General features: G+C 50.1%; 2 protein-coding genes across 3 annotated transcripts in view; both read left to right on the top strand.

The window, feature by feature from the left end:
* The window catches only part of JMJD6 (arginine demethylase and lysine hydroxylase), a 15,110-nt gene extending 2,948 nt beyond the window's left edge, over positions 1-12,162 (top strand). The window contains exons 3-7 of the mRNA XM_025363776.1: positions 983-1,269; positions 2,795-2,930; positions 4,220-4,358; positions 6,172-6,299; positions 8,289-12,162. Coding sequence (XP_025219561.1) covers positions 983-1,269; positions 2,795-2,930; positions 4,220-4,358; positions 6,172-6,299; positions 8,289-8,325 — 727 coding nt within the window. The 3' untranslated portion in view covers positions 8,326-12,162. The remainder of the gene's footprint in view (positions 1-982; positions 1,270-2,794; positions 2,931-4,219; positions 4,359-6,171; positions 6,300-8,288) is intronic.
* A 2,132-nt stretch (positions 12,163-14,294) lies between these two features.
* Positions 14,295-24,403, top strand: part of MXRA7 (matrix remodeling associated 7) — a 31,237-nt gene continuing 21,128 nt past the window's right edge. For both annotated transcript variants that reach the window (XM_025363787.1, XM_025363786.1), the window contains exon 1: positions 14,295-14,701. In XM_025363787.1, coding sequence (XP_025219572.1) covers positions 14,363-14,701 — 339 coding nt within the window. In that variant the 5' untranslated portion in view covers positions 14,295-14,362. The remainder of the gene's footprint in view (positions 14,702-24,403) is intronic.

The following is a 24,403-nucleotide window of genomic DNA, read 5'->3' as shown; positions in this document are numbered from 1 at the left end:
GCCACCCCAGTAGGTGGGACTACAGGCGCCCACCACCTCGCCTGGCTAGTTTTTTGTATTTTTTAGTAGAGAGGGGGTTTCACCGTGTTAGCCAGGATGGTCTCCATCTCCTGACCTCGTGATCCACCCGTCTCGGCCTCCCAAAGTGCTGGGATTATAGGCTTGAGCCACCGCGCCCGGCCTCTTTTCTTTCTTCTTTTTTTTTTCTTTATTGAGATGGAGTCTCCCTATGTCGCCCAGGCTGGAGTGCAGTGGCACGATCTCGGCTCACTGCAGCCTCCGCCTCCCGGGTTCAGGCAATACTTCTGTCTCAGCCTCCTGAGTAGTTGGGGTTACAGGTGCCCACCACCACACCCAGCTAATTTTTGTATTTTTAGTAGAGATGGGGTTGCACCGTATTGGTCAGCCTGATCTCGAACTCCTGACCTCAGGTGATGCACCCACCTCGGCCTCCCAAAGTGCTGGGATTATAGGCGTGAGCTACCGCCCCAGCTGATTTTTCTTATTTTGTTAGGAATCAGTCCATGAAAAATGCGCTTAGTGTTTCTGTGTACCAGAATTTATATAATCTCTGAAATAAAGATGATATAATATATCACAAAATTAAAACCTGGCCAGGTGCCGTGGCTCAACCCTGTTATTCCAGCACTTTGGGAGCCCAAGGTGGTTGATCACTTGAGGCCAGGAGTTCGAGACCAGCCTGACCAACATGGTGAAACCCTGCCTCTACTAAAAATACAAAAATTAGCCGGGCATGGTGGCATGCGCCTGTAATCCCAGCTACTCAGGAGGCAAAGGCAGGAGAATCGCATGAACCTGGGGAAGCAGAGGTTGCTGTCAGCCAAGATCACACCACTGCATTCCAGCCTGGGTGATAGAGCAAGACTCTCTCAAAAAAAAAGAAAAACTAAAAACTTACTGTTTTGTGTGGTATGTGTGTAACTAAATTACACTTCACATCTTGGATATCTCCATTCTGTAGGTGGTTTGTGATGGGGCCACCACGCTCTGGAACTGGGATTCACATCGACCCTTTGGGAACCAGTGCCTGGAATGCCTTAGTTCAGGGCCACAAGCGCTGGTGCCTGTTTCCTACTAGCACTCCCAGGGAACTCATCAAGGTGACCCGAGAGGAAGGAGGGAACCAGCAAGACGAAGCCATTACCTGGTTTAATGTTATTTATCCCCGAACACAGCTTCCAACCTGGCCACCTGAATTCAAACCCCTGGAAATCTTACAAAAACCAGGAGAGACTGTCTTTGTACCAGGTATAGATGAACTGGAAGAAAGTACATTCTTTGATTTCAATATTTTGTCATTTTGAAGCAGAACTGTTAGAGAGTGAGTCCAAAAAATCCTTTGGATGCTGCCTGGTAAATGAACTGGTACTTACCTCTGACAGTAATGTATCTATAGCGTCACATACTTTGGGAGCTCTTGTTCACATTTTACACGGCTGTAAAACTCTTGATAAACTATGTAGGCCGGTTGCGGTGGCTCACGCCTGTAATATCAGCACTTTGGGAGGCCGAAGTGGGTGGATCACTTGAGGTCAGGAGTTTAAGACCAGCCTGGCCAACATGGTGAAACCCTGTCTCTACTAATAATACAAAAATTAACCAGGCGTGGTGGTGGGCGCCTGGTTAATCCCAGCTACTTAGGAGGCTGAGGCAGGAGAATCACTTGAACCCAGGAAGCGGAGGCTGCAGTGAGCTCAGATTGTGCCACTGCACTCCAGCCTGGGTGACAGAGCAAAACTCCGTCTCAAAAAACAAGCTGTATGTAAAGATGCAACTTTATCTGCAGTAGTCACCTATTGTCTTTGTATATGGGTAGCGACTTGTTTGTGTTTCTGTAAATTGGGGTTTAATTCCTTTTTTTTTTTGAGATGGAGTCTCGCTCTGTCACCCAGGCTGGAGTGCAATGACACAATCTCGGCTCGCTGCAACCTCCACCTGACAGGTTCAAGCGATTCTCTTGTCTCAGCCTCCCAAGTAGCTGGGAATACAGGCGCATGCCTCCACGCCCAGCTCATTTTTTGTATTTTAGTAGAGATGGGGTTTCATCATGTTGCCCAGGCTGGTCTTGAACTCTTGAGCTCAGGCAATCCACCCACCTCAGCCTCCCAAAGTGCTAGGATTACAGGTGTGAGCCACCACCCCCAGCCAGGGTTTAATTCTGTAAATTGAGTTGGAGGTCTCACTGTTATCCAGGCTGGCCTCCTTGGTGCAAGCAAGCCTCCTGCCTCAGCCTCCCAAAGTGCTGGGATTATACGTGTGAACCACTAAGCCCAGCCTAAATTGGGTTTTTGATGCACTATAGCACTGTCCGGGTTGAGTCAGGAAATCCCACACCAGACAACTGCACTTTGGTAAGTGAAGGAAAGTGAGCGTATTTAAAGTAGGTGTCCTCTTCCTAGAAGCTGAAGAACTTTATGCTTTTGCACTTTTGGTCACAGCTTTGGATTAACAGGAGTGAACAAACTTTTTCTATAAAGGGCCAGGGAGTCAATATTTTAGGTGAGCCAGACTGTCACAACTACTCACCTCTGCCCTTGTAGCTGGAAAGCAGCCCTAGACAATCCGTCACCAGATGGGCATGGCTGTGCTCCAGTACAACTTGATTTCCACAAACAAGTTATTTGCAATCCCTGGATCAGAAGGAACATTTACTACCCTGTATGTCTGTAGGCTCTCCCTTATGGATAGGAGTTCCCAATTTCTGGTGTGTGTGTGACGCAGTAATTAGATAGGATCAAACCTTGTTTAACTGTTTTTATTTGTTGGATTTCAGGAGGCTGGTGGCATGTTGTCCTCAATCTCGACACTACTATCGCCATCACCCAAAATTTTGCCAGCAGCACCAACTTCCCTGTGGTATGGCACAAGACGGTAAGAGGGAGACCAAAGTTATCAAGGAAATGGTATAGGTGAGAGTCATTTTGTTGTTATTTCTGCTTAGTTTCAATTTCGACCCCAGAGATAAAATGGCGAGTCCACTGCTGCGATGTTGCGTGCGCATTGCAGACAGGCCTGGGCAAAGCTGGGGCTGCCGATCCTCTGGGTAGAAGAGAGAGGGGCCAAGGTCAGGGCGAGTCCTCAGGGTGTTTGCCAGCCTCGAGGTGGCAGGGTGAGACTCTGCATGTTGAATCCAAGCCAGTCAGTCAAAACGTCATAATTGGGATTGTTTCTCATTTTGTTTTGTTTTTTGTTTTTCAAAGCTAGCGCTAGCTAATTTTATTTGGGTTTTATTTGGGTTATTTATTTTTCTTACCCAGAAGCATTTTTCCCATTTGAACTTAATACCTTGAGTTCTTGTGAGTGAGGTGACTGCCCTGGAGACTTAGCTCCTCTGTTTATCCACAGAACAGATACAGCACGGGCAGCGGCAGTGCAAGCCACCCACAGCCACCCCGTGCCACTGTGTCCCAACCCTGACCTGGAGGGACCAGCTCTCGGGGTAAGAGAGGGATTCTGGCTTGTTCTGTGCTCAGCCTCCCTGCTGAGAGGGCCAGTAAGGGTGGTGGCTTCTGTTCTCCCTGGACTCTTGGGCATCTGAGGCCCACTTACCCCGCCCCGTAGGCCACTGCGTGCTGCGATCTGGTCACACCGCAGGCCTTATCATACAACAGGCCTTTTGTCACTGTTTACAGTGGATGCCAGACAAGGTTTCTGAAGGGGAGGGCTGCTGCTCTTCAGTTCAGTTTTACGATCCCAGTGAGGGGGGACCATCTCTGTTATTTGACACCTCGTATTTCTTACAAATCTAATTGTTTCTGCTCTTAGAAATAGAATCTAACCAATGCAGCTCTGATCATTATGTGCCGTGCTGTGGAAAGGAAAGATTTTTTAAAAATCAGCTGGGAAAGGTTTAGGAAATAAAACTAGGAAGAGGAACTTTTTCTCCCAAGGGAATAAAACTAAGACTAAAGGAAAATTGTGCCTCGTGTGTTGGTGGCATGGCTGGCTCATTTGTGCAGGTGGTAGTATATTGTGTGTAGTTAGCATAGTTTTCCTTGCAGAAAAACTCGGGCACTGTATTGGGTTTCTCTTGTTCCCAGCCTGGGGTTTTGTCCTCACCATTATACAGTACCCATTCTGAATGGACACACCTGGCATTCCCAGGTGTTTCTGAGAGACACAGGCCTCAACTCTAAGTGAGTCTTTGTGAGTGAGTATGGCTGTCAGTGCACTGAGAACAACACTTCTTGCTTCTCAGGATCTTGAAGCAAGAGCACCCCGAGTTGGCAGTCCTGGCAGACTCTGTTGACCTTCAGGAGTCCACAGGGATAGCCTCCGACAGCTCCAGCGACTCTTCCAGCTCCTCCAGCTCCAGTTCGTCAGACTCCGACTCAGAGGTGAGGCCTTGCTCGCTCGCTGGCTGGCTCCTGGAGCCTCCAAGGCTCATGTCACTCAGCCACAACCAGGTGTGACTCTTCCTCCTCCTGTCCAGGAGAAGGATATAGAAGTTTTTCCACCTTGGTCTAAGGGTTACAGTTGTCACCATTCCTGCTGAGTGGTGTATCTTGCCCATTTTACAGCTTCGCACATGTGCATGAATTGTTTGTTTGTTTGTTTGTTTTGAGACTGAGTTTCGCCCTTGTTGCCCAGGGTGGAGTGCAATGGCGCGATCTCGGCTCACTGCAACCTCTGCCTCCCAAGTTCAAGTGATTCTCCTGCCTCAGCCTCCCTGGTAGCTGGGATTACAGGCGCGTGCCACCACACCCACCTTATTTTTTGTATTTTTAGTAGAGACTATAAACTCTATATACTTTAGTAGGATTTCGCTATGTTGGCCAGGCCGGTCTCAAACTCCCGACCTCAGGTGATACCCGCCTCAGCCTCCCAAAGTGGTGGGATTACAGGCGTGAGCCACCATGCCCAGCTAAGAACTGTTAAAACAGCCTCGAGGTATCGGGTGTTTGGGGATTTAGTGAAGTAAATGGCTTAAGATGAAGTAGCAGTGTCAGATTTCAAACTCATCCTTCTGACCTCGAAGCTCATATGAAGAATTTCCCCCATGGATGGTGAATTGTAAGCCTAGAAATTCAGCAAATCCAGTGACCTTAAACTTGAAGCTGACAGTAATACTGGGTGAGAGGGCCCTGCACCTCGAACAGGTGAAATTTCTATCTCAGCCTGGCGCGGTGGCTCACGCCTGTCATCCTAGCATTTTGGGAGGCCAAAGTGGGTAGATTACTTGAGGTCAGGAGTTCAAGACCAGCCTGGCCAACATGATGAAATCCCATATCTACTAAAAATACAAAAATTAGTTGGGCATGGTGGTACACACCTATAATCCCAGCTACTCAGGAGGCTGAGGCGGGAGAATCGCTTGAACCCAGGAGGTGAAGGCTACAGTGAACCAAGATCACACCACTGCACTCCAGCCTGGGCGACAGAGTGAGACTTTGTCTCAAAAAAAAAAAAATTCTGTCTTTTCACACAGTCTGCTGATTGAGTCTTTTCTCGTCAGGCGGGAAACGGGCTCTGGGAATGTTCAGTGCTGTACCTAGTTCCTTTCATGCATCAGGCTCTGTTGGTAGAGTGAAATCTCATAATGCACTTTCAGAATTCTGACTAAAAGATTTTTACAATGGGTATCGTATTCAGACAAATAACTGCACCGTTAAGAGAACAGTGGGCCGGGCGCGGTGGCTCAAGCCTGTAATCCCAGCACTTTGGGAGGCCGAGATGGGCGGATCACGAGGTCAGGAGATCGAGACCATCCTGGCTAACACGGTGAAACCCCGTCTCTACTAAAAATACAAAAAACTAGCCGGGCGAGGTGGCGGGCGCCTGTAGTCCCAGTTACTCAGGAGGCTGAGGCAGGAGAATGGCGTAAACCCGGGAGGCAGAGCTTGCAGTGAGCTGAGATCCGGCCACTGCACTCTAGCCCGGGCGACAGAGCGAGACTCCGTCTCAAAAAAAAAAAAAAAGAGAACAGTGGAGGGATACTTGGCCTCTGAGGGAAGTTTGAAATTCTTAGGGAGCCAGGAACATCCAAGGAGGTGGCTATGAAGGCTGCATTGTGGAGCTCCCATAATGACTGCTTTGCATCTGGGAGAAAGTGACCAATATCTGTGCTGTCTCCCGAGGTCAGAGATTTGTTTAATGAAGAAGTGGGTTGCGTCCAGGCTGACTCCTTGTTTTCTCTCCTCCTGTGTCCAGTGCGAGTCTGGATCCGAGGGCGATGGGACAGTGCACCGCAGGAAGAAGAGGAGGACGTGTAGCATGGTGGGAAACGGGGACACCACCTCCCAGGACGACTGTGTCAGCAAAGAGCGCAGCTCCTCCAGGTGACCCAGCAAGGCTATTGTCTGTATGGAAGGACACGCTCGCGGCAAGGGCAGGGCCTGGGGAGGGCGGCCTGTCCAGTCCTGCAGACAAGGGGAGGCCTGACAGAGCCTGAGAATGAGGACGCCCTCGGCACGGGAACCCATTCACTTAGCGTTTGCTCCAGTAGCTTTCCCTCTGCTACCGATGCAGATAAACGCGGCTTGTTTTACTCAGAAAGGCAAGAGAATGTGAATGGTGCCAAAAAAACCCTTTATTTAATAAAAATTGAATCCATTTTCTATCTTGGAAATGTTTTCCTTTGAGAATACCAGAGCATTCCCTTATTGCTCTTCTCTTGATGGTCTTGAGGGAAAGCAGTGACTGCTGCTGCGCCTCCTTGACTGTGGAGTCGTCGTCCCAGCAGTGAAGGGAGAGCCATTGGAAAAGTCACCCGGCATCTTCTGCAGAACCTGAGGCATGGTCTCTTGCATTTTCTCCCAGTTTGCCATTGCTGCTTGAGTGCTCAGCCAAATCAGACAGCAGCAGAGAACTCTTCTTTTTTTTTTTTTTTTTGGAGACAGGGTCTCGCTCTGTTGCCCATGCTGGAGTGCAGTGGCATGACCATGGCTCACTGCAGCCTCAACCTTCCAGGCTCAAGCGATCCTCTTGCCTCAGCCTCCCAAGTAGCTGACTATAGATTCACCCCACCACACCCAGCTTATTTATTTATTTATTTATTTATTTATTTATTTTGAGACAGAGTCTCACTCTGTCGTCCAGGCTGGAGTGCAGTGATGCGATCTCGGCTCACTGCAACCTCCACCTCCCAGGTTCAAGCAATTCTCCTGCCTCAGCCTCCCGAGTAGCTGGGATTACAGGCATGCGCCACCACGCCCAGCTAATTATTTTTTTATTTTTAGTAGAGGCAGAGTTTCACCATATTGGCCAGGCTGGTCTCAAACTTCTGACCTTGTGATCCACCCACCTCGGCCTCCCAAAGTCCTAGGATTACAGATGTGAGCCACCGTGCCCGGCCAGCTAATTCTTATTATTATTTTTAGTAGTGACGAAGTCTCTCTGTGTTGCCCAGGTTGGTCTTGAATTCCTCGCCTCAAGTGATCCCCCCACCTCAGCCTCCCAAAGCAGTAGGATTATTACAAGCATGAGCCACCTCACACAGCTTTTATAAAAACTTAATCACATCTCCAAGTACAAGATTGGATCTAAATAAGTTAAAACTTAAACATCTATTTGCAAGCACCTGGGCATGTAACAGGCTCATAATGAAATTTGTTCACTCTCTGCATTTGTCTGCGGTCTTTAAATGCTACAGGTCTTTGATGTGCTGGTTGAAGTGTTAAGAGAGATTGTTGGAAGATAGTAAAATACTGAAGGTGAAGCTGGGCATGAGCTCAAGCCTGTAATCCCAGCACTTTGGGAGGCCAAGGCAGGAGTATCGCTTGAGCTCAGGAGTTCAAGACCAACTTGGAGAATATAGTGATATCCTGTCTTTAAAAAAAAAAATATATATATATATATGTTTTAATACTGACGTTCACAGGATTTTGAATGTCTGAAGCCCTTGACTGCTGAAGGTGACATTCCTGTTACATTCTCTCCCCCAGCAGCCGAGTCTTTCTTAAATGCATTGGGGAAGTGCAGGACCCACAGTCCCTCCTATCATGTATTCTCTATTCTCTGTGGGTTAGCTGAAATTCAACGGGGAAATTCAAGTGACTTAATCAAACTAGAATGTGCATTTCTCAATCTTTGATGTCCTTTCACAGCCATACTTAGACTCTTTTTGCCTTTTTAAATTGTTTCTATTATTATAGATTTATATCTGCACTTGATCTGTGACTTTGTAATTTGTAAGAAAACTCTGTAGAAAGCCCTGCCATGACTTCCACGTGGGGTCCCGGGGGTCCTGCTTTTAACATTGCCTTCCAGCTTTGCACCCAGCATGCTGTCTACGTGCTGATTACAGGCAGTTGTACTTTCCTTGGCAGGATTAGGGACACTTGTGGAGGCCGGGCTCACCCCTGAGCAGATAAAGAGACTCTCCCTGAGGTGGCTTCAGCGTAAGCTTTTGGCAGCCACCCAACTCAGTTCTCACGTCTTCTACTCCTACCTTCTCCTCTGTCTTCTTTGAATTTGGATATTCCTTCCCTGGTCCAAGCTCCTATCTTCAGTCAAATGCTGTTTTTACTGCTTCCTAAGGATAGATTATCAAGAAGTTTAACAGCTCGGCCAGCTCAGTGAAACACTGAAGCTAATGGGATGTTGGGTAAGAAGGTTCTGTGCCGTCTCATTGAAAACCGAGCCGGTCAACCACAAGGCTGGCGGGGTGTGATCCTTGTAACGTCTTGTTGTGTCTGTTACTCACGGATGTTGGTAAGGAGCTTCCACAGAGCCAGCTGGGTACCACAGAGACACTGAGAGTGGTGAGTGGACTTTGTATGTGAGCCAATTATGTGTCGGAAGGACTTGGAGTCTGCCCTCCTTCCAGTATGTCACCATCAGCCCACAAATGCATTCAGTGGCAGTGACCCAGCACCATCACCCACTGCTCAGTCTGTCTTAGGATTCCTTATCTTTTTCTCCATCATCATAGAGACTGAAATTTCAGGGGTGTTTTTGTGTAGTGTATTTTTTTTGGGGGGGTGATACATTGGGATTTTTTGTTTGCATAGAGTGGGAATGGTGTGCAGTGTGCTCTTACCACAGAACTTAAAGTATGAATAGGCTTCATTCTTCCCCACCACAGGATCCCTAAGAAGCGCTCACTTTGCAAGGTACTCTGAGATTGGCGTTCCTCATTTGTTTGACCTACAGACGTTAAGTGGGTGGCTTGTGTTACACATGGGGAGTAAATTGGAGATGGCAGCTCTAGTCTTTGCGGTCTGTTGATACTTCTAAGTTAACTGGATGACTTTTTGGGGATTGACCAGCAGGTGCCATCTCTTGCCCTCTTGATTCACCTGCTTGCCTTAATTTGTCCCTAAATTCAACTAAACTTAAATAAAAAATAAGAGGGGTTGTCAAGGCCATGGTGCCCACTTGGAAGCACTGCCTGGGCTGGAGCGTTGGAGGCATTGGCAGGCAGGTGGGAAGGAGCTCTCACTGCAGTGTTCACAGGCAGGGAGGCTGCGTGTGGATGCGTTAGAATTGTGTGCTGTTGCCTCTCAAAATAGCCACTAGAAACAGGTGTAACCAGGAAAATACAGGTCTCTGCCCACTGTTATTAAAAGACTGTCATTTCCTGACATTGGGTCATGTGGCTTTAGGAGGCTGGTTCTCTATTTTTGTCTTAGTTCAATTTTTTGCATCCTAAAATGCCAAACCCAGTATGTGGCTGGGTACGTAGAACTGTGCTGCCTGCCTGCCATGGGGGCTGCTCTCCCGCCTTACCCTCACGCCCACAGCTCCCTTGGTTCCGTGGTGGGCACAGGATGTGTTTGGCTATAAAGTCAAACTCTGAATGTATAATCTCTTGGTAGTAACATCTGAGTGGTGTTGCTCCTCCTGCTTTTTAAAAAGACTTTTCTTGCCATCTACAAAAAGCTTTTTTCTTTTTCCCAGTATTGCTCCTGTGCTGCCACATTTGCCCTTTTTCCTTACCTTCCTCTCAATTTTCTATCAACCACTCCTCTAAACTTCAGTTTAAAATTAAAATAAAGCCCAAAAAGGCTATTTGCCACCAGGGGGCGTGGTAGGACACGTTGCCAGTGGTCTGGATCGTAGAGCAGAAATTTTGAATTTTAAAAATTAGCCACCCAGGCCAGGTGCAGTGGCTCACACCTGTAATCCCAACACTTTGGGAAGCTGAGGCAGGGGGATCGCTTGAGTCCAGGAGTTCAAGACCAGTCTGGGCAACATGGTGAGATCCCATCTCTCAAAAAAATAATCTAGAAAATAAAGATTAGCCACCTGGTTTTCCTTCTCCAGATGCTAAAGGTGATTCCTGTTTGGTAACAGTATTCCAGAAATGAGGGGAATAACATACCTGATAGGCCCAAGTCAGCTCTGGATAGTACGGTGTCTGGATAGTACAGATTATGTGCTCCTGGGACATGCTTTGTTTATTCCTGCCAGGCCAGAAATTCAGCAGCCCTACCCCCTACCCTGCTTACTGTCACTGTGGGCTAGCCAGGCTCTCTGTTATGTAAGCACAGCAGGGGCAAGGTGGGGAAACCGTGTGTGAGAAAGGAGTGGCGTGGTGGCAGGTGGCCAGTGTAGGGTAGGAAGAGTGGGTACCCAGAGACCACTTGTTCAGAAGTTAACTCTTCTTCCCATCTGGCGTGAGTTACTCCATTGAAGGGTGCCAACAACAGTGAAGTGAAGGAGATAATGTTAGATTATTTTCAGGGATGATTCTCCAAGGTGACAGCAGATCTTAAAACCAAAGAGCTGGGTCCTGGAAGAAGGGGTCTTAGACTATTAACTTCTGATGGAAGGACCAGGGTGGGAGAGACATGAGTTGGGGACTGAGAACATCAGGAGGACCCTGGGTATGAGGACCTTTGGGGATGAGGCTTCACCATCAGCTGGAAAAATCCATGCTGTACACATGTACGTGCCTCTGCAGTTGGTGGTACTGGGATGTTTAGTGTGACATCCTCGAGGGGAGAGCCACTGAAAAGAGGAACATTATTCACATTTTGCTGTATTCTTGTAGCTGTCCGTGTCTTAATAATTCAAGCGTTCAATAGATGTTTGAGGGCCAGGCACTGCTCTTGAGGTGCTGGAGATGTGGTGACAAGCCCAGATCCCTGACAAGCTTAATGGACAGTGAATGTGCAGCTGTTCACAAGGCCGCTGGTGAGGGCAGGTAGAAGGAAGTGCAGACCTTCTTAAATGCAGGTGTACGGGCTCTACATGAAAGAGCGTAATTAACACCACTGTATACTTTAGGTAGTAACAGCTTCTTCGTAAAGTAGCAAAACTAAGGATCTGTGGAAAAGTTGCTGGTGCAAGTGCTTTACAAACTTACTAGAGACTCAGCCTTGGATTTAGGACTTTAAACAACAGTATAGGATGGAACAAAATTTTTGCAGTAAATGTAAAAAATGCTGTGTAGGAGGTAGGCGTATAAGGATGCCCCAGCTGTAGGTTCTTTAGATTGTCTTTAGTATTTCCACAAGTAAGTTGTTTTTGATGCGTGTACTGGTATTGCTGGTAGATTTGAAGTGGAGTCTGGCAGCTTCTTCCACACTCCTCTCCCACTAGCTTGTGTCAAGGTGTGACATCCTATACAGCAAAACTAGATGAACTTATGCCCCCAGGCGGTGGCTCTCAACTTTCATTATTAGTTTAGAAATTTTGGTCAGGTGCAGTAGCTCGCCCCTGTAATCCCAGCACTTTGGGAGGCCATGGCGGGTGGATCACTTGAGGTCAGGAGTTCAAGACCAGCCAGGCCAACATGGGGAAACCCCGTCTCTACTAAAAATACAAAAATTAGCCAGGCGTGGTGGCATGTGCCTGTAGTCCCAGCTACTCGGTCGGCTGAGGCAGGAGAATCACTTGAACCTGGGAGGCAGAGGTTGCAGTGAGCTGAGATCATACCACTGCACTCCAGCCCGGGCAACAGAGCGAGGCTCTGTCTTTAAAAAAAAAAAAAAGTCATCTAAGCCCCAGTGAACCTCCTGGAAGGAGAGCTAGCCCTGGCCAGCTGTCTCCAAGGTGACTGGATGCTGCAGAAGAACTGGGACTGTCTTCTGCGGACTCGTGCCTCCTGGAGTTGTCAGAACACTGTCCTGTGTCTGTCTAGCCATGGGGTCTGCCATGAAATGCCTGTGGATCTGTCACTGGGTTGGTATTTTTAACTTTCACTTGGGTGAAACTTGTTCATCATTTTAAATAAAGCAACATGATTTGGAGTTGTGTTTTTGGCATTGTTTTGTCCTTATTTTCTTTCTTACTCATTTGAAAGTCAATAGAATGTACTTTGTCAGCAGAACAGGACTTTTTAAAAATGTATTTATACTTTAAAACAAAGAATGGGGCACAAAAGTAAGACCCTGGGCCAGAAGCGTAGACGCACACCTATAATCCCAGCTGCCCGAGAGGCTGAGGCCGGAGTGTCACTGGAGCCCAGGATTTCGAGGCTGCAGAAAGCTATGATCATGCCTGTGGATAGCCACTGCACTCCAGCCTGAGCAACATAGTGAGACCCTGTCTTTTAAAAAAAAAAAGAAAAAAAAAAAAAGACCCAGTCTCTTTAAAAAAAAAAAAAAGGAAAGAAAGAAAGAAAGGTCAGCTGGGTGCGAAAGCTCATGCCTGTAATCCCAGCATTTTGGGAGGCTGAGGCGGGCAGATTGCCTGAAGTCAGGAGTTCGAAACCAGTTGGACCAACATGGTGAAACCCTGTCTACTAAAAATAGAAAAAAAGTAGCCGGGCGTGGTGGTATGTACCTGTAATCCCAGCTACTCAGGCAGGAGTATCACTCGAACCCGGGAGGCGGAGGTTGCAGTGAGCCAAGATCGTGCCACTGCACTCCAGCCTGGGCAACAGAGTAAGATTCCATCTCAAAAAAAAAAGAAAAGAAAGAAAAAAATAGTAAGGCCCATACACTGACTGAAAGTTCCACAGTGGTCAAAAGCTAGTTGCCCATAAATAAAGCCTATTTCACTTTTTTTTTTTTTTTTTTTTTGAGACAGAGTCTTGCTCTGTCTCCCAGGCTGGAGTGCAGTGGCGCGATCTCGGCTCACTGCAAGCTCCGCCTCCCGGGTTCACGCCATTCTCCTGCCTCAGCCTCCCGAGTAGCTGGGACTACAGGCGCCCGCCACCGCGCCCGACTAATTTTTTGTATTTTTAGTAGAGACAGGGTTTCACCGTGGTCTCGATCTCCTGACCTTGTGATCCGCCCACCTCGGCCTCCCAAAGTGCTGGGATTACAGGCGTGAGCCACCACGCCCGGCCACATTTTATAGTTGGGGGCTCTTTTCATCAACCACCACTAAAAGGAAATGCATGGCCCTTTTAATATCATGCAGTGCAGCAGAATTCAGCTCTCCCTGTTGCTAGGGGGTCTTGTTTGTATATCTTCATTTAAAAAGAAGCACTTCATCTCACATCTTGGTTTGTATCACAGATCAGCTCAGGCACTGTAATTTTCCCAAAAAAGTATTAAATGCATCCTCAGCAAAAACTGGAACCGTGTTTTTTTTAACATTAGGCCTTATGTTTGGCATGATACCTGACATGCCCGTCTTGTGTTTATTTAAAATAACTAAAGAGTGGGTGGGGCGTGGTAGGAAAATATGTTTTTGGTTACAACGTGTTTATCTCAAAATCCACTGTTCAGCAACAGAGGCCTGGGAGGATCTGGAGAAACAAAAACAATAGCCTTCATTTCCTTCACTGCACCCTCCCACCCTGCATGCATTCTGGAATTGTGCGAAGAAGAAAGTCCGGTAGGAGGAATAGCGTTGACCAAGGACCTGCAGCTGAATTTCAGGTCTAGGGGCGGGGGAGCCATGTTATGTTACAGGGAGGCCTGTGTTGAAGACTGCTGGCCTCAGCGCCGAAGGGAGCATTCACTGGCTGGGATCTGGAGATGTCCTCTGTGAAAGTGCATTAAGGCAACCCTAAGGATTAAAAGCAACTCCTGACATGCCTATAAAAACGGCAGTGGCTAAACGTAATCCGGCTTTTCATTGTTTTACAAGGCAATCCAGGCTGCTGTTTCCATGAATCTTCCCGGGTTTGCTTGTCTCTCTGCATTCCCCAACTAGCACTGATATTTCCAAAATGCTCTAAGACGAACTGCTGTACCAAGGCCAAAGATGACAACCTCAGGGCACATCATACAGTATTTCAAATTGAACCTGAGTTAAATGTGCCCCAAAGCGTCAAGGCTGCCCAGGCTGGGCAGGGGTTGGCTCTCCTGTGCCTCCCAGGGGGTCAGGGCTCTGCCCCCCTACACCCCCGCTTACAGCCTGTGCGTCACCACCGGGGGCCGGAGGATGCCAGGGGCGGGGCGCGGGCGACGGGGGCTCCGCCCCGGGGCGGGGCGCGGCGACCGGGCGCGGCGGGCTCCCTCGGGGTCCCAGCGGGCCGGCACTCGGCGGCCGCGGCGCAATGGAGGCGCCGGCCGAGCTGCTGGCCGCGCTGCCTGCGCTGGCCACCGCGCTGGCCCTTCTGCTCGCCTGGCTGCTGGTGCGACGTGGGGCGACCGCGAGCCCGGAGCCTCCCTGCACGCCCCCGGAACCGGCGCCCCCGGCCGAGGCCAGGGCCCCGGCGCCGTCCCGCCCCTGCGCCCCCGAGCCGGCGGCCGCGCCCGCGGGGCCGGAGGAGCCTGGGGAGCCCGCGGGGCCGGGGGAGCCCGGGGAGCCTGCGGGACCGGGGGAGCCCGAAGGGCCAGGGGATCCCGCGGTGGCGTCAGCGGAGGCGGAGGAGCAGGCGGCGGAGGCGAGGCAGGTACGCACCGGGGCCCCCGCGGCCCTCTCCCCACCCCCGGGGCTCCAGCCGCCGCTGCCGTTCCCCGCCGAGCCAGGGAGCGGGACCGCAGCCTCCAGCCCAGGCTGCCCCCGGGAAGCGCAGGACCCTCGGCCCACAGGAAATGCAGGTCCCGCCATGCTAAGCCGCAGGCCCGCAAAGTCGCCGCCCTCCCCCAGAAAGTGTGGCGAGGGGCGACCCCGAAGGAGTTTGTTTGGAGGTGTTTTGCTCTCCCCTCACCGCGGCCTCTCCCAGCCCAGGGCGTGCTCCGCAGCTGCTGGCTCCCAGGCCTGGCGACCGGGACTTGGAATTTTGCTCCACACCCACCTCTGACCCCTCCCGCCCACCGGTTCCCAAATCCACGTGCCTATGGCTTATTTCAAGGCCTGCCATGAGAGTTATCTTGATGTTTAAAAAGTAGTACTTTCGGGGGGCGAGGGAGGAAAGCTGGCTTTTCTTTTTCAGTCAATTTGAAGTCAAGATTTCAGAGTCAGTGCTGTGGTGTTTTGTGAAGCCCGCAGGCTGTGACTGAAAGAAAAGGCACCCGAGCCCAGCAGTTCTTTTTATTGTCGTTTGAAGCTACACATCTCCTAACACCCTCCTACCCCCACTCCCCCGGGTTGTAGGTAAGCTGGGCCTGGAGTGAAGATGCAGGATAAAGCCCTCCTGGAACACCAGTGAGCACCCCAAAGCGGCCCTCCCTGCCTCTGCCCCAGGCCTCCCACCATGCTGTCCGTCAGCTCGGGCCCTGGCCACCCTGTCCTGCCTGTGGATATCAGGAGAGGAATCGGATTTCCCTCATCCACTCATCCTAGTCCCTACACTCTAGACTGGAAACCTGTGTGCTCATGTTCCCAGGAGTTCACCACGCTTGGCTGGTCCAGGCCACCGCCATGGTCTCCAGTCGGACTGTAATCCCTTGTTCTTACCCCTGAGCTCCTTTTCTTGGAAGGGAGGAGAGCCGGGATGCGCGTTGTCTGCGTGCCTACGTGCCCACTCTGTCCTGTGCTGGACACAATGGTTTACCCTGGAGAGAAGCCCTTCGGGGGAGGAGGAGGCAGCCAGGCTGTGCTCAGAGGCATTTCTCTTTGCTGAGTAAGTGCGCCAGACCCCATCTGAGCAGGCGCTTTGCTTGACAAGTGGGTGACTAATTGTGTCATTAGAGAGGATTCTAACCAGCCCGTTTAATGGGGTGGGGGGTCGGGGGGCAGGCCCTGCCGTTCTTGCTTGAGATGGGCTTGCAGACCTCAGGGGGTGATGGTGGAGGGGGACGGTTCGGACATGTGCTGACCTGTTGTGTTTGCTCCCATATTTGGGATTCCTGCCTCCGTCGAGGTCTCGCGGGAGCAGGAGAGGCCTTTAGACAGTTCTGGAGCCGTCATGCACCCTCAGTCAGTCAGCCCTGGCCTTACAGGGCTGTCCCTTTATCACCCACACCAGGCTCTGGACTGAAGTGCAGAATGTCCTTTAGCAGCGCCCTGTCTTATCTCAATCCTGTGGGGCACGACGCTTAAAGAACTTTATACAAGGCTTTCGGCTCTCAGCACATGATACCTACAGGAATAGGTTCATTGGTGTTTAAATAGGGCCCCTCGCATAATTTTCCTCTGTCTGGGCGAATGCACGTCCTCTGAGGCTGAATGGGTGCTCTGAAGGACAAGGCAGTTCAGGGGTTCACATGCCAGCCAGCCCCCATAACATAGGTGCCAGTGAAGATGACTTGAGGCTTGTGTTTGTCCTCCCAGTAAAGCACCCTCCAGAGGGAACCCACCCAACAGGAGAATTCAACTGAAGTTAGTGTCCTTCCCCTTTGGGCTCCAGTCCCCAGGCCTTCCTGAGCTGGCCAAAGCTCCCCCAAAACTCCTGCCTGCAAACATTAAGCCAGGTGCTGTGGGGACACAGATACTGTGTCATCCCACCCACTCCCAGTGGTGGCATTACTTAAGAAGCTGCTTAGAAATTGTCTTAATGAGCTTCAAGTCAGTGACAAGTAAAAAAAAAAAAAAAAAAAAAGAAAGGAAAAGAAATTGTCCTGAAGTGTACTCCAGCATTTCCAAGAGCTTCCAGTGCTTTCTTCTGATGATCACACTGCTGGGGCTTGGAGGACAGATCAGGAAAAAGGCCCCCTGGGGAAGACAACTCAAATCGGGGTTGGGAAGTGGGGCGATGCCCTCTGCCAGCCTCCTTCTTCCTCCCTCCCTCCCTCCCTAAGCAAACCCCATCAACAGCAAGGGAGGAGGGTAACACCACCTGCTGTTAGCTCGGAAGTCACTGCCCTGGGGAGCAGCGTGTAACTCACCTCTCCCCTCCCTCTTCATTTTCCATTAACTGCTTCCTTTCTAATCCAGTCCTCTCCCTTCCCAAGGATGCCTGGGCTGGCTGGGGCAGCTGCTGCCACCGACTACAAAGCTGATTATTGAGAGGATCTCTCACCCTGGGAAGCAGCCTTCAGCTGCTGTTGGGGATCACTCAGGAGCGTCCCCTAGGTGCACAGTACCCTCTTTGGCCAAGGACAAAGTAGTGGGGAGGGGCCTGTAGGCTGAGACCCTGAAAATGGACCAAAGAAATGGGGATGAGATCAGTGCAGCCTCCCCAGGGCAGCACAGGCCAGGGCAGGGAGGCTGAGGAGAAGCAGAAAGATACTGCTAGAACCTCTTTTTCTTTCTCTCCTAAGGATTAGCGAGGGGTGGGCTGTGAGGAAGCATTACAGGCAAGTCCTGTTCACACAAAGAATCATGAGCCAACGAAGTCAAGAACAAGAGCTGGCCTCTTTTCAGGCCAGGACTCAGGGCTTTCTTGGTGCTCTTGTGTAGGTTGGGGTTTTAGGATTGCCAGGCTTCTTACCTAATGGAGTTGTGGATTCGAGCAAGGCTGGATGGTTGGATTCCCAAACAGTGGTCATTGGCAAAGCGTCAAGGGTCATTTGAATAGCACTAGAGTTAAATCTCTTGTCTGTGCCAGGACTCAAGTATCTCGGCACTTGGGGCCTATCTCTGCTCAAAGACAGACTAGAGGCCAGGCACGATGGCTGAAGCCCGTAATCCCAACATTTTGGGAGGCTGAGGTGGGAGGATCACCTGAGGTCAGGAGTTCGAGACCAGCCTGGCCAACATGGCAAAACCCTGTCTCTACTAAAAATACAGAAATTAGAAATTAGCCAGGCATGGTGGCGGGCGCCTGTAATCCCAGCTACTCAGGAAGCTGAGGCAGGAGAATCACTTGAACCCAGGAGGCTGAGGTTGCAGTTGAGCCAAGATTGTGCCATTGCACTCTAGCCTGGGCGACAGAGCGAGACTCTGTCTCAAAAAAAAAAAAAAATGACAGAGTAGGGACTTCCTGCAAGGCAGTGGGCCGGTGTCATGCACAGAGAGACTCTTCTAGATTTAATTGGGATTTAGGAGATTAAAGCAATATGACACATAAATACAATCTTGATCCTTGATTGGATTCTCGATCAGGGATGGGAGTAGGGAGCTATAAGAGACACACTGGAGATAATTGAGACATTTTTTAAATAAATGGGTGTGTTAGGTAAGCTTATTGAATCAACGCTGAATATTTTGTGTACAATACCGGCAGATGGCTGTGTAAACAATGTCCTTATCCTTAGGAAGATGCACACTGAAACATTTTGGGATGACATGTCATGATTCAAATAGTTACAGGCACATTCACACACACAGTGTGGGTGTGTATGGAGAGAGAGAGAATGCAAAGATGGCAAAATGTTAACAACTGGTGAATCTAGGTGAAGGGTGTATGGTATTCATTGTATTATTCTTTCAACTTTTCTGTAGGTTTGGAATTTTTCAAAAGAGAATGTTGAAACAAAGAAGCCCAGTGGGAAATTTCTTGGGAAAGGGGTTGGTTTTTTAGCCACTCTGGTGGTGGTGGTCTGAGTGGGTAGCACAGCCTCCATCTGTCTGTCTTCACCATGTGACTTGGCCCTGGTCCCCTGAAGTCATCCTGCTGTCAGGTCCACCTGTGTCCTCTGCCCTCACCAACCTGTTCACCATAGGTGTGGGCTCTGGAAGCTGTGGAGACCCCAGCCTTCCCAGAATGACCCAGGGCGAGTGAACTTCCCCATCATCTGTCCTGTGTTTGTGATGGCAGTGTGGTCCTACTTTCTGTTCTCTTAGCAAAATCTCAGAAGCCAAGTAGTGGAGGGCCAAGCAGATATTTGCCAGTTGTTTATATCACTTTAGGTCCTTGTCTTTAAGAAGCTTAGGCTGATATATCAAAATACCACAGACTGGGTTGCTTAAACAACAGGCATTATTTCCTACACTTTTGGAGGCTGGGAAGTCCAAGATGAGGTATTGGCAGATTCTGGTTTTGGTGAGGGCTCTCTTTTTGACTTGCAGACAGCCACCTTCTTGCTGTACTTTCACATGCCAGAGAGAGAGGAATGTCTCTTCCTCTTCTTATCAGATCCTCATAGCATCGTAGGGGCGCCACCATCGTGACCTCATCTAAATCTCACCTCCCAAAGGCCCCCACCTCCAAATACCATCACACTGGGGGTTAAGGCTTCAACAGATGGATTTGCAGGGGACACAAATATTTAGTCCAGAACAGGCCCAGCGACTTACTGGGGAAAAAAACTAGAAATAATCCAGATGTTCATTAATTAGCACATTGGATTCATTAGCACATTAGTATGAAATAAGTAAAAAGGTAGAACGTAAAATATTGCATTCACAATAATTATAATGATATAGAGCAGCTGAATAGAGAAGATGCCTTGGAGGGCTGTCAGTGGACTTCTATATTCAGTAGTTCCAGTGGGTATTTTTTTGTAAAGTTGTTTGAGCGCATAACTTAATTTTTTTCCACATATGAAAGAAGTCCAGGGGCTTCCCTAATAGCTAAACTTTGTTCTTTCCGAGAGAAAGAGTCTTGGTTACAGCCTCATGTCAGCTAGAATTTTCTGCTTAGCAAGGAGTATGTTTTTAAAGAATATGTCTTGAGAAAAAAGCCACCTAGCTTTGGAGAGCTAGAAATGAAGTGGTGAGCATGCAAACAGTTTCTGTTTTGTAGCCCTGCTCTTTCCCAGTCAGTCCAAACCACAGTGTGGGAGGAGGGAGACCAGCCTGGGCCTCTGGTGGACAGTCTTCCGGAGAAATGCCAGATCCCTGATGGTTAGGAATATTTCTGAAACAACCTGCATTTGGCCACACTGGGCTTGCCACTGTTAAGGACAGATGTATGGAACAGGACGAGGAGATCAGGTTCAGAAGCCCCTTCTCTAAGGGGGCCTCATGCGAAGCTCTTTCCAGCATTCTTTTTTTGGTTTTGAAATGGAGTTTTGCTCTTGTCACAAAGGAGTGCAGTGGCGCAATCTCAGTTCACTGCAACCTCCACCTCCCGGGTTCCAGCAATATTCCTGCCTCAGCCTCACAAGTAGCTGGCATTACAGGCATGCACCACTATGTTTGGCTAATTTTTGTATTTTTAGTAGAGATGAGGTTTTACCATGTTGGCCAGGCTGGTCTTGAACTCCTGGCCTCAAATGATCCTCCTGCTTCGGCCTCCCAAAGTGCTGGGATTACAGGCGGGAGCCATCACGCCCAGCCCTGTTTTCGGCATTCTTACTGCTTGCTGCTTGGTCAAAAGACTGAAAGGGCCAAGCGCAGTAGCACTTTGGGAGGCCAAGGTGAGAGGATCACTTGAGTTATGGAAGTAGAGGCTGCAGTGAGCTGTGAAAGCACCACTGCACTCCAGTCTGGGTAGCAAGACCCTGTCTCAAAAAAAAAGAAAAAAAAAGAAAAAACTGAAAAGGAAGCTGGAGGGTGCTGCAGCAGTCATTCTAGTCATTGTGTCCCTCGCTGCAGGGCGGTAGAAGCGATGCTGTTTTCTTTTTCTTTTTTTCTTTTTTTTTGGAGACAGAGTCTCCCTCTGTTGCCCAGGCAGGAGTGCAGTGGTGCAATCTCAGCTCACTGCAACCTCTGCCTCCTGGGTTCAAGTGATCCTCCTGCTTGCCTCCGCCTCCTGAGTAGCTGGGATGACAGGTGGCCACCACCACGCCCGGCTGTGATGCTGTTTTCTGGACACAGGGTTACATTGGCTAAAAAATGGCTCCATGAGATTTAATGGCTCAGAGAAAACCCATTGCAGGACTTATGGAACTTGTTTATCTTCAAATGTTGCCTCTGAATTGCCGTAGGACTTACAGAAGTGATTGTCCACTTTCCAGGCATCAGCTCCAGTGTTTCTGTTTGTTTTTTTCAATGTGTTCTTTTTTTTTTTTTTTTTTTTTACCTAGGGCCTCAGCTGGTCCAGTGGTGTTGGGTTATCAGAATTTGTTGACATTAGTGTCACTAAACTTGATATACAACCCCCTACTGCTAAAGTTAACTGGCTTTAAAAAAAAAAAAAAAAAAAACAGGTTCTCACTCCGTCACCCAGGCTGGAGTGCAGTGGCACAGTCTCAGTTCACTGCAACCTCTGCCTGCTAGGCTCAAGCCATCCTCCTACCTCAGCCTCCCGAGTAGCTGGGACCACAGGCACGCACCACTACACCTGGATAAATTTTGTATTTTTTGTAGAGATGGGGTTTTGCCATGTTGCCCAGGTTGGTCTCAAAGTGCTGAGCTCAAGCAATCTGCCAACCGCTGCCTCCCAAAGTGCTGGGATTACAGGTGCGAGCCACTGCGCTCAACCCTTCAGCTCCAGTTTTGTGGCCTGTGTATGTGTGTATTTAATGTTTTCAAGTGAGAACTCCTTGCACACATTTATAACCCGCTGACCAACCTGACGTCTGGGTGAGACAACCCTGGCAGATTCTCAGCAAGGGCCTTCTTGTGTGATGACCTTGGTATTAATCGCTTTTCTCCTGGCCTGATTCTTATTTGCTGAGGACTCAAGAGTCTGAGATAAATCTTGCTGTTTTGAAACAAGGTCTGGTTCTGTCACCCAGGCTGCAGTGCCGTGGTGCAATCTCAGCTCACTGCAACCTCCACGTCCTGGGCTCAAGCCGTCCTCCCACCTTAAGAGAAGAAAATGCCACCAGCCCAGTGGGGTTCTGCTGGAGATCTACTATGGAGTAGCAAACCCTACTCCATAGTCAAGTCAGCCGTTAGCCTTTCATGAAGTTATTCCTATGGTGAGGGCTCCTCAAGATATATATGTGTGTGTGTGTGTTTTAAGAGGGAGTGTCGCTCTGTCACCCTGGCTGGAGTGCAGTGGCGCAGTCTCAGCTCACTACAACCTACCCCTCCCAGGTTCCAGCGATTCTCCTGCCTCAGGCTCCCAAGTAGCTGGGATTACAGGCGCCTACCACCACGTCCAGCTAATTTTTGTATTTTTAGTAGACACAAGGTTTCGCGGGTTACAGGCCAGGCTGGCCTCAAACTCCTGCCCTCAAGCGATGCACTTGCCTTGGCCTCCCAAAGTACTGGGATTACAGGCGTGAGCCACTGCACCCGGCCCTCAAGAGATTTTAAAAACTGACCACCTGCCTTCTTCTTCTTTTATTTGTTTATGTAGAGAACCAGGCTGGGGTGCATTGGTGCAATCATAGCTCACTGCAGCCTTGACCTCTTGGGCTCAAGGGGTCCTCCTGCCTCAGCCTCCTGAATAGCTGGGACTGCAGGTGCACACCACCACACCCAGCTAATTTTTTAACTTTTTGTAGAGATGGTGTCTTGCTGTGTTGCCCAGGCCTGGTCTCGAACTCCTGGCCTCAGTCCAGCCTCCTGCCTCTGCCTCCTGAGGCTCTGGGATTACAGATGTGAACTGCTGTGCCCAACCCTTATCTTCTGTTACTATATTTAAAGCTGGTCGTGGTCAAAATTGTTCAACCTGGTTTTCCCCAATAAAATTATGCCATTTTCTCCAACCCTCTTCCATCGGATTTTATTCATCTCTTCGTTTTCTTCTCTGTCATATATTTTCTCTATCCCACAATGTGGCGCCTAGAATTCGACCTGATATTCCCTGACAGGGGTTGCGGAGAGGACAGATTGCTGCCCAAGAGTGTTTTGTCTTTTTTTTTTTTTTTTTTTTTCCTTTTTGTGGAGAACGGGGTCTCGCTATATTACCCAGGCAGGTCTCGAACTCCTGGGCTCAAGCTGTCCTCACCGCGCCCGGCCCCAAGAGTGTTTTGTTGTTGTTGTTTTCCTTTTTTGTTTTTTAAATGAAGCTTTTGATGTCCTCTAAATCCTCTTTGTAGGAACTTGCCAAAAACTGTTAATCTGATAGGATTGAATCTGGCATGCTCCAGTCATCTGAGCAAGAGAGTTTGTTTAGGGCTTGTGAATGTGCCCTTGATTGGGATGTGAGGTTGGAATGCAGGACGACGCTTTTAGTCTGGACATTGGAACACAGTGGTCGGCCCTAGGCTGGGGTGGGGCCCGGATGGGGTCATGCTCCTTGCAGAAACAGTGATCCGGTCTCTCCCCAGACACCCCCACCCGCAACATACTCCCTCCTTGTCAGCTGCTTCCCCAGCACACTCCCTCTGCTCTTTGCCCTGCTAGAAGAGCTCATGCCCATACTATCAACTGCAGGACTCCTGGACCAGGCCCGCCTTGCTGCCTTCCAGAGCACACCTGCCGCCCCATCCTCCTGATCAACAGCTGATGGTGCCCACATCTGTACGCCCAGCTCTCACCTCCCCTGAGCTCCCTGGCCCCTGGCTTGTCTATGTGCACCTCAGCCCAGCACGCTGACCAGTGCCTCATTTCTGCTGCCCCCACCCGGCATTCCTCATCTCATCCCGGATCCACCCCCAACGCTCAGCTGCTCAGACCAAAGGCCCTGGCTCGTCCTTGTCGTCCTGCCTCCCTCTCGCCCTGAAGACCTGCTGTCTGCAGTTCTGGTCACCTCTCTCCAGAGTGTGTCCCGAGAGCAGCCCTCCCTCCTCCCATCTTTCTGGCGCCTGCTTCCGTGGCTGTTCGGTGACCTCCTCCCTGGTCTCCCTGTTTCCCATCCTCCCCACCCCTGCCAGGCTCTCCCAACAACCAGCATGACCTTCCTAGCACAGCACCCCCAACAGCCCCTGCTCACAGCCCTCCACGTGCAATTCCAAACGTCCCACAGCCCCAGGCCCAGGAGCACCCTGCCTACTCGGGCTCTACTCCCAGCCCTCTGCGGCCACAGATTCCTTTTGGTGCTTAGACCTGCCAGCCCTGCATCCACGTCAGGGCCCTGCCCAGCACACCCCTCCCTGCCTGAGCCTCCACGCAGTCAGTCCTCACCTCTCTCCTCTCCGTGTCCTTGCCCCAGTGAGCGGATGTAAAGTACCCCGCCCCACCACCCCCGCCCCGCCCACTCTCTCTCCAGTGCATCGTCGCGTTGGGCTTTCTTCATAGCCCTTCGTCCGGTCTGAGGTCATCTTTTATTTCAGTGCGCGTTGTCTGCCGCAGTGGAACGCCTGCTCGGGAGAGCAGGGCCCTTGCCCGCCACGTCCCAGCTCCTGCAACAGGCCCGCACGCAGTAGGCACCTGTTGAGTAAATACACCGCATGCCACAAAAAGAAAGAACGGAAATCGCTGTGGGCTCCTGCCTAGAGGCAGGGCCTGTCTCTTTGTCTCCCACCTGGGGCAGCAGGAAGGCATCTTGTTTCTCTCTCTCCCTGCCCAGGCCTCTAGCCCAGTGCTCTGCACAGCTGCCTGCAGTTCTTGCCCTCGAGCTGGGTGTTACGCCTCAGAGAGGAAGACTGCTCAGTAAGGTAGTGAGTTC

Source organism: Theropithecus gelada, chromosome 16, assembly GCF_003255815.1.
Source record: "Theropithecus gelada isolate Dixy chromosome 16, Tgel_1.0, whole genome shotgun sequence".
Classification (NCBI taxonomy): domain Eukaryota; kingdom Metazoa; phylum Chordata; class Mammalia; order Primates; family Cercopithecidae; genus Theropithecus; species Theropithecus gelada.
This window is presented reverse-complemented; position numbering and strand designations above follow the sequence as displayed.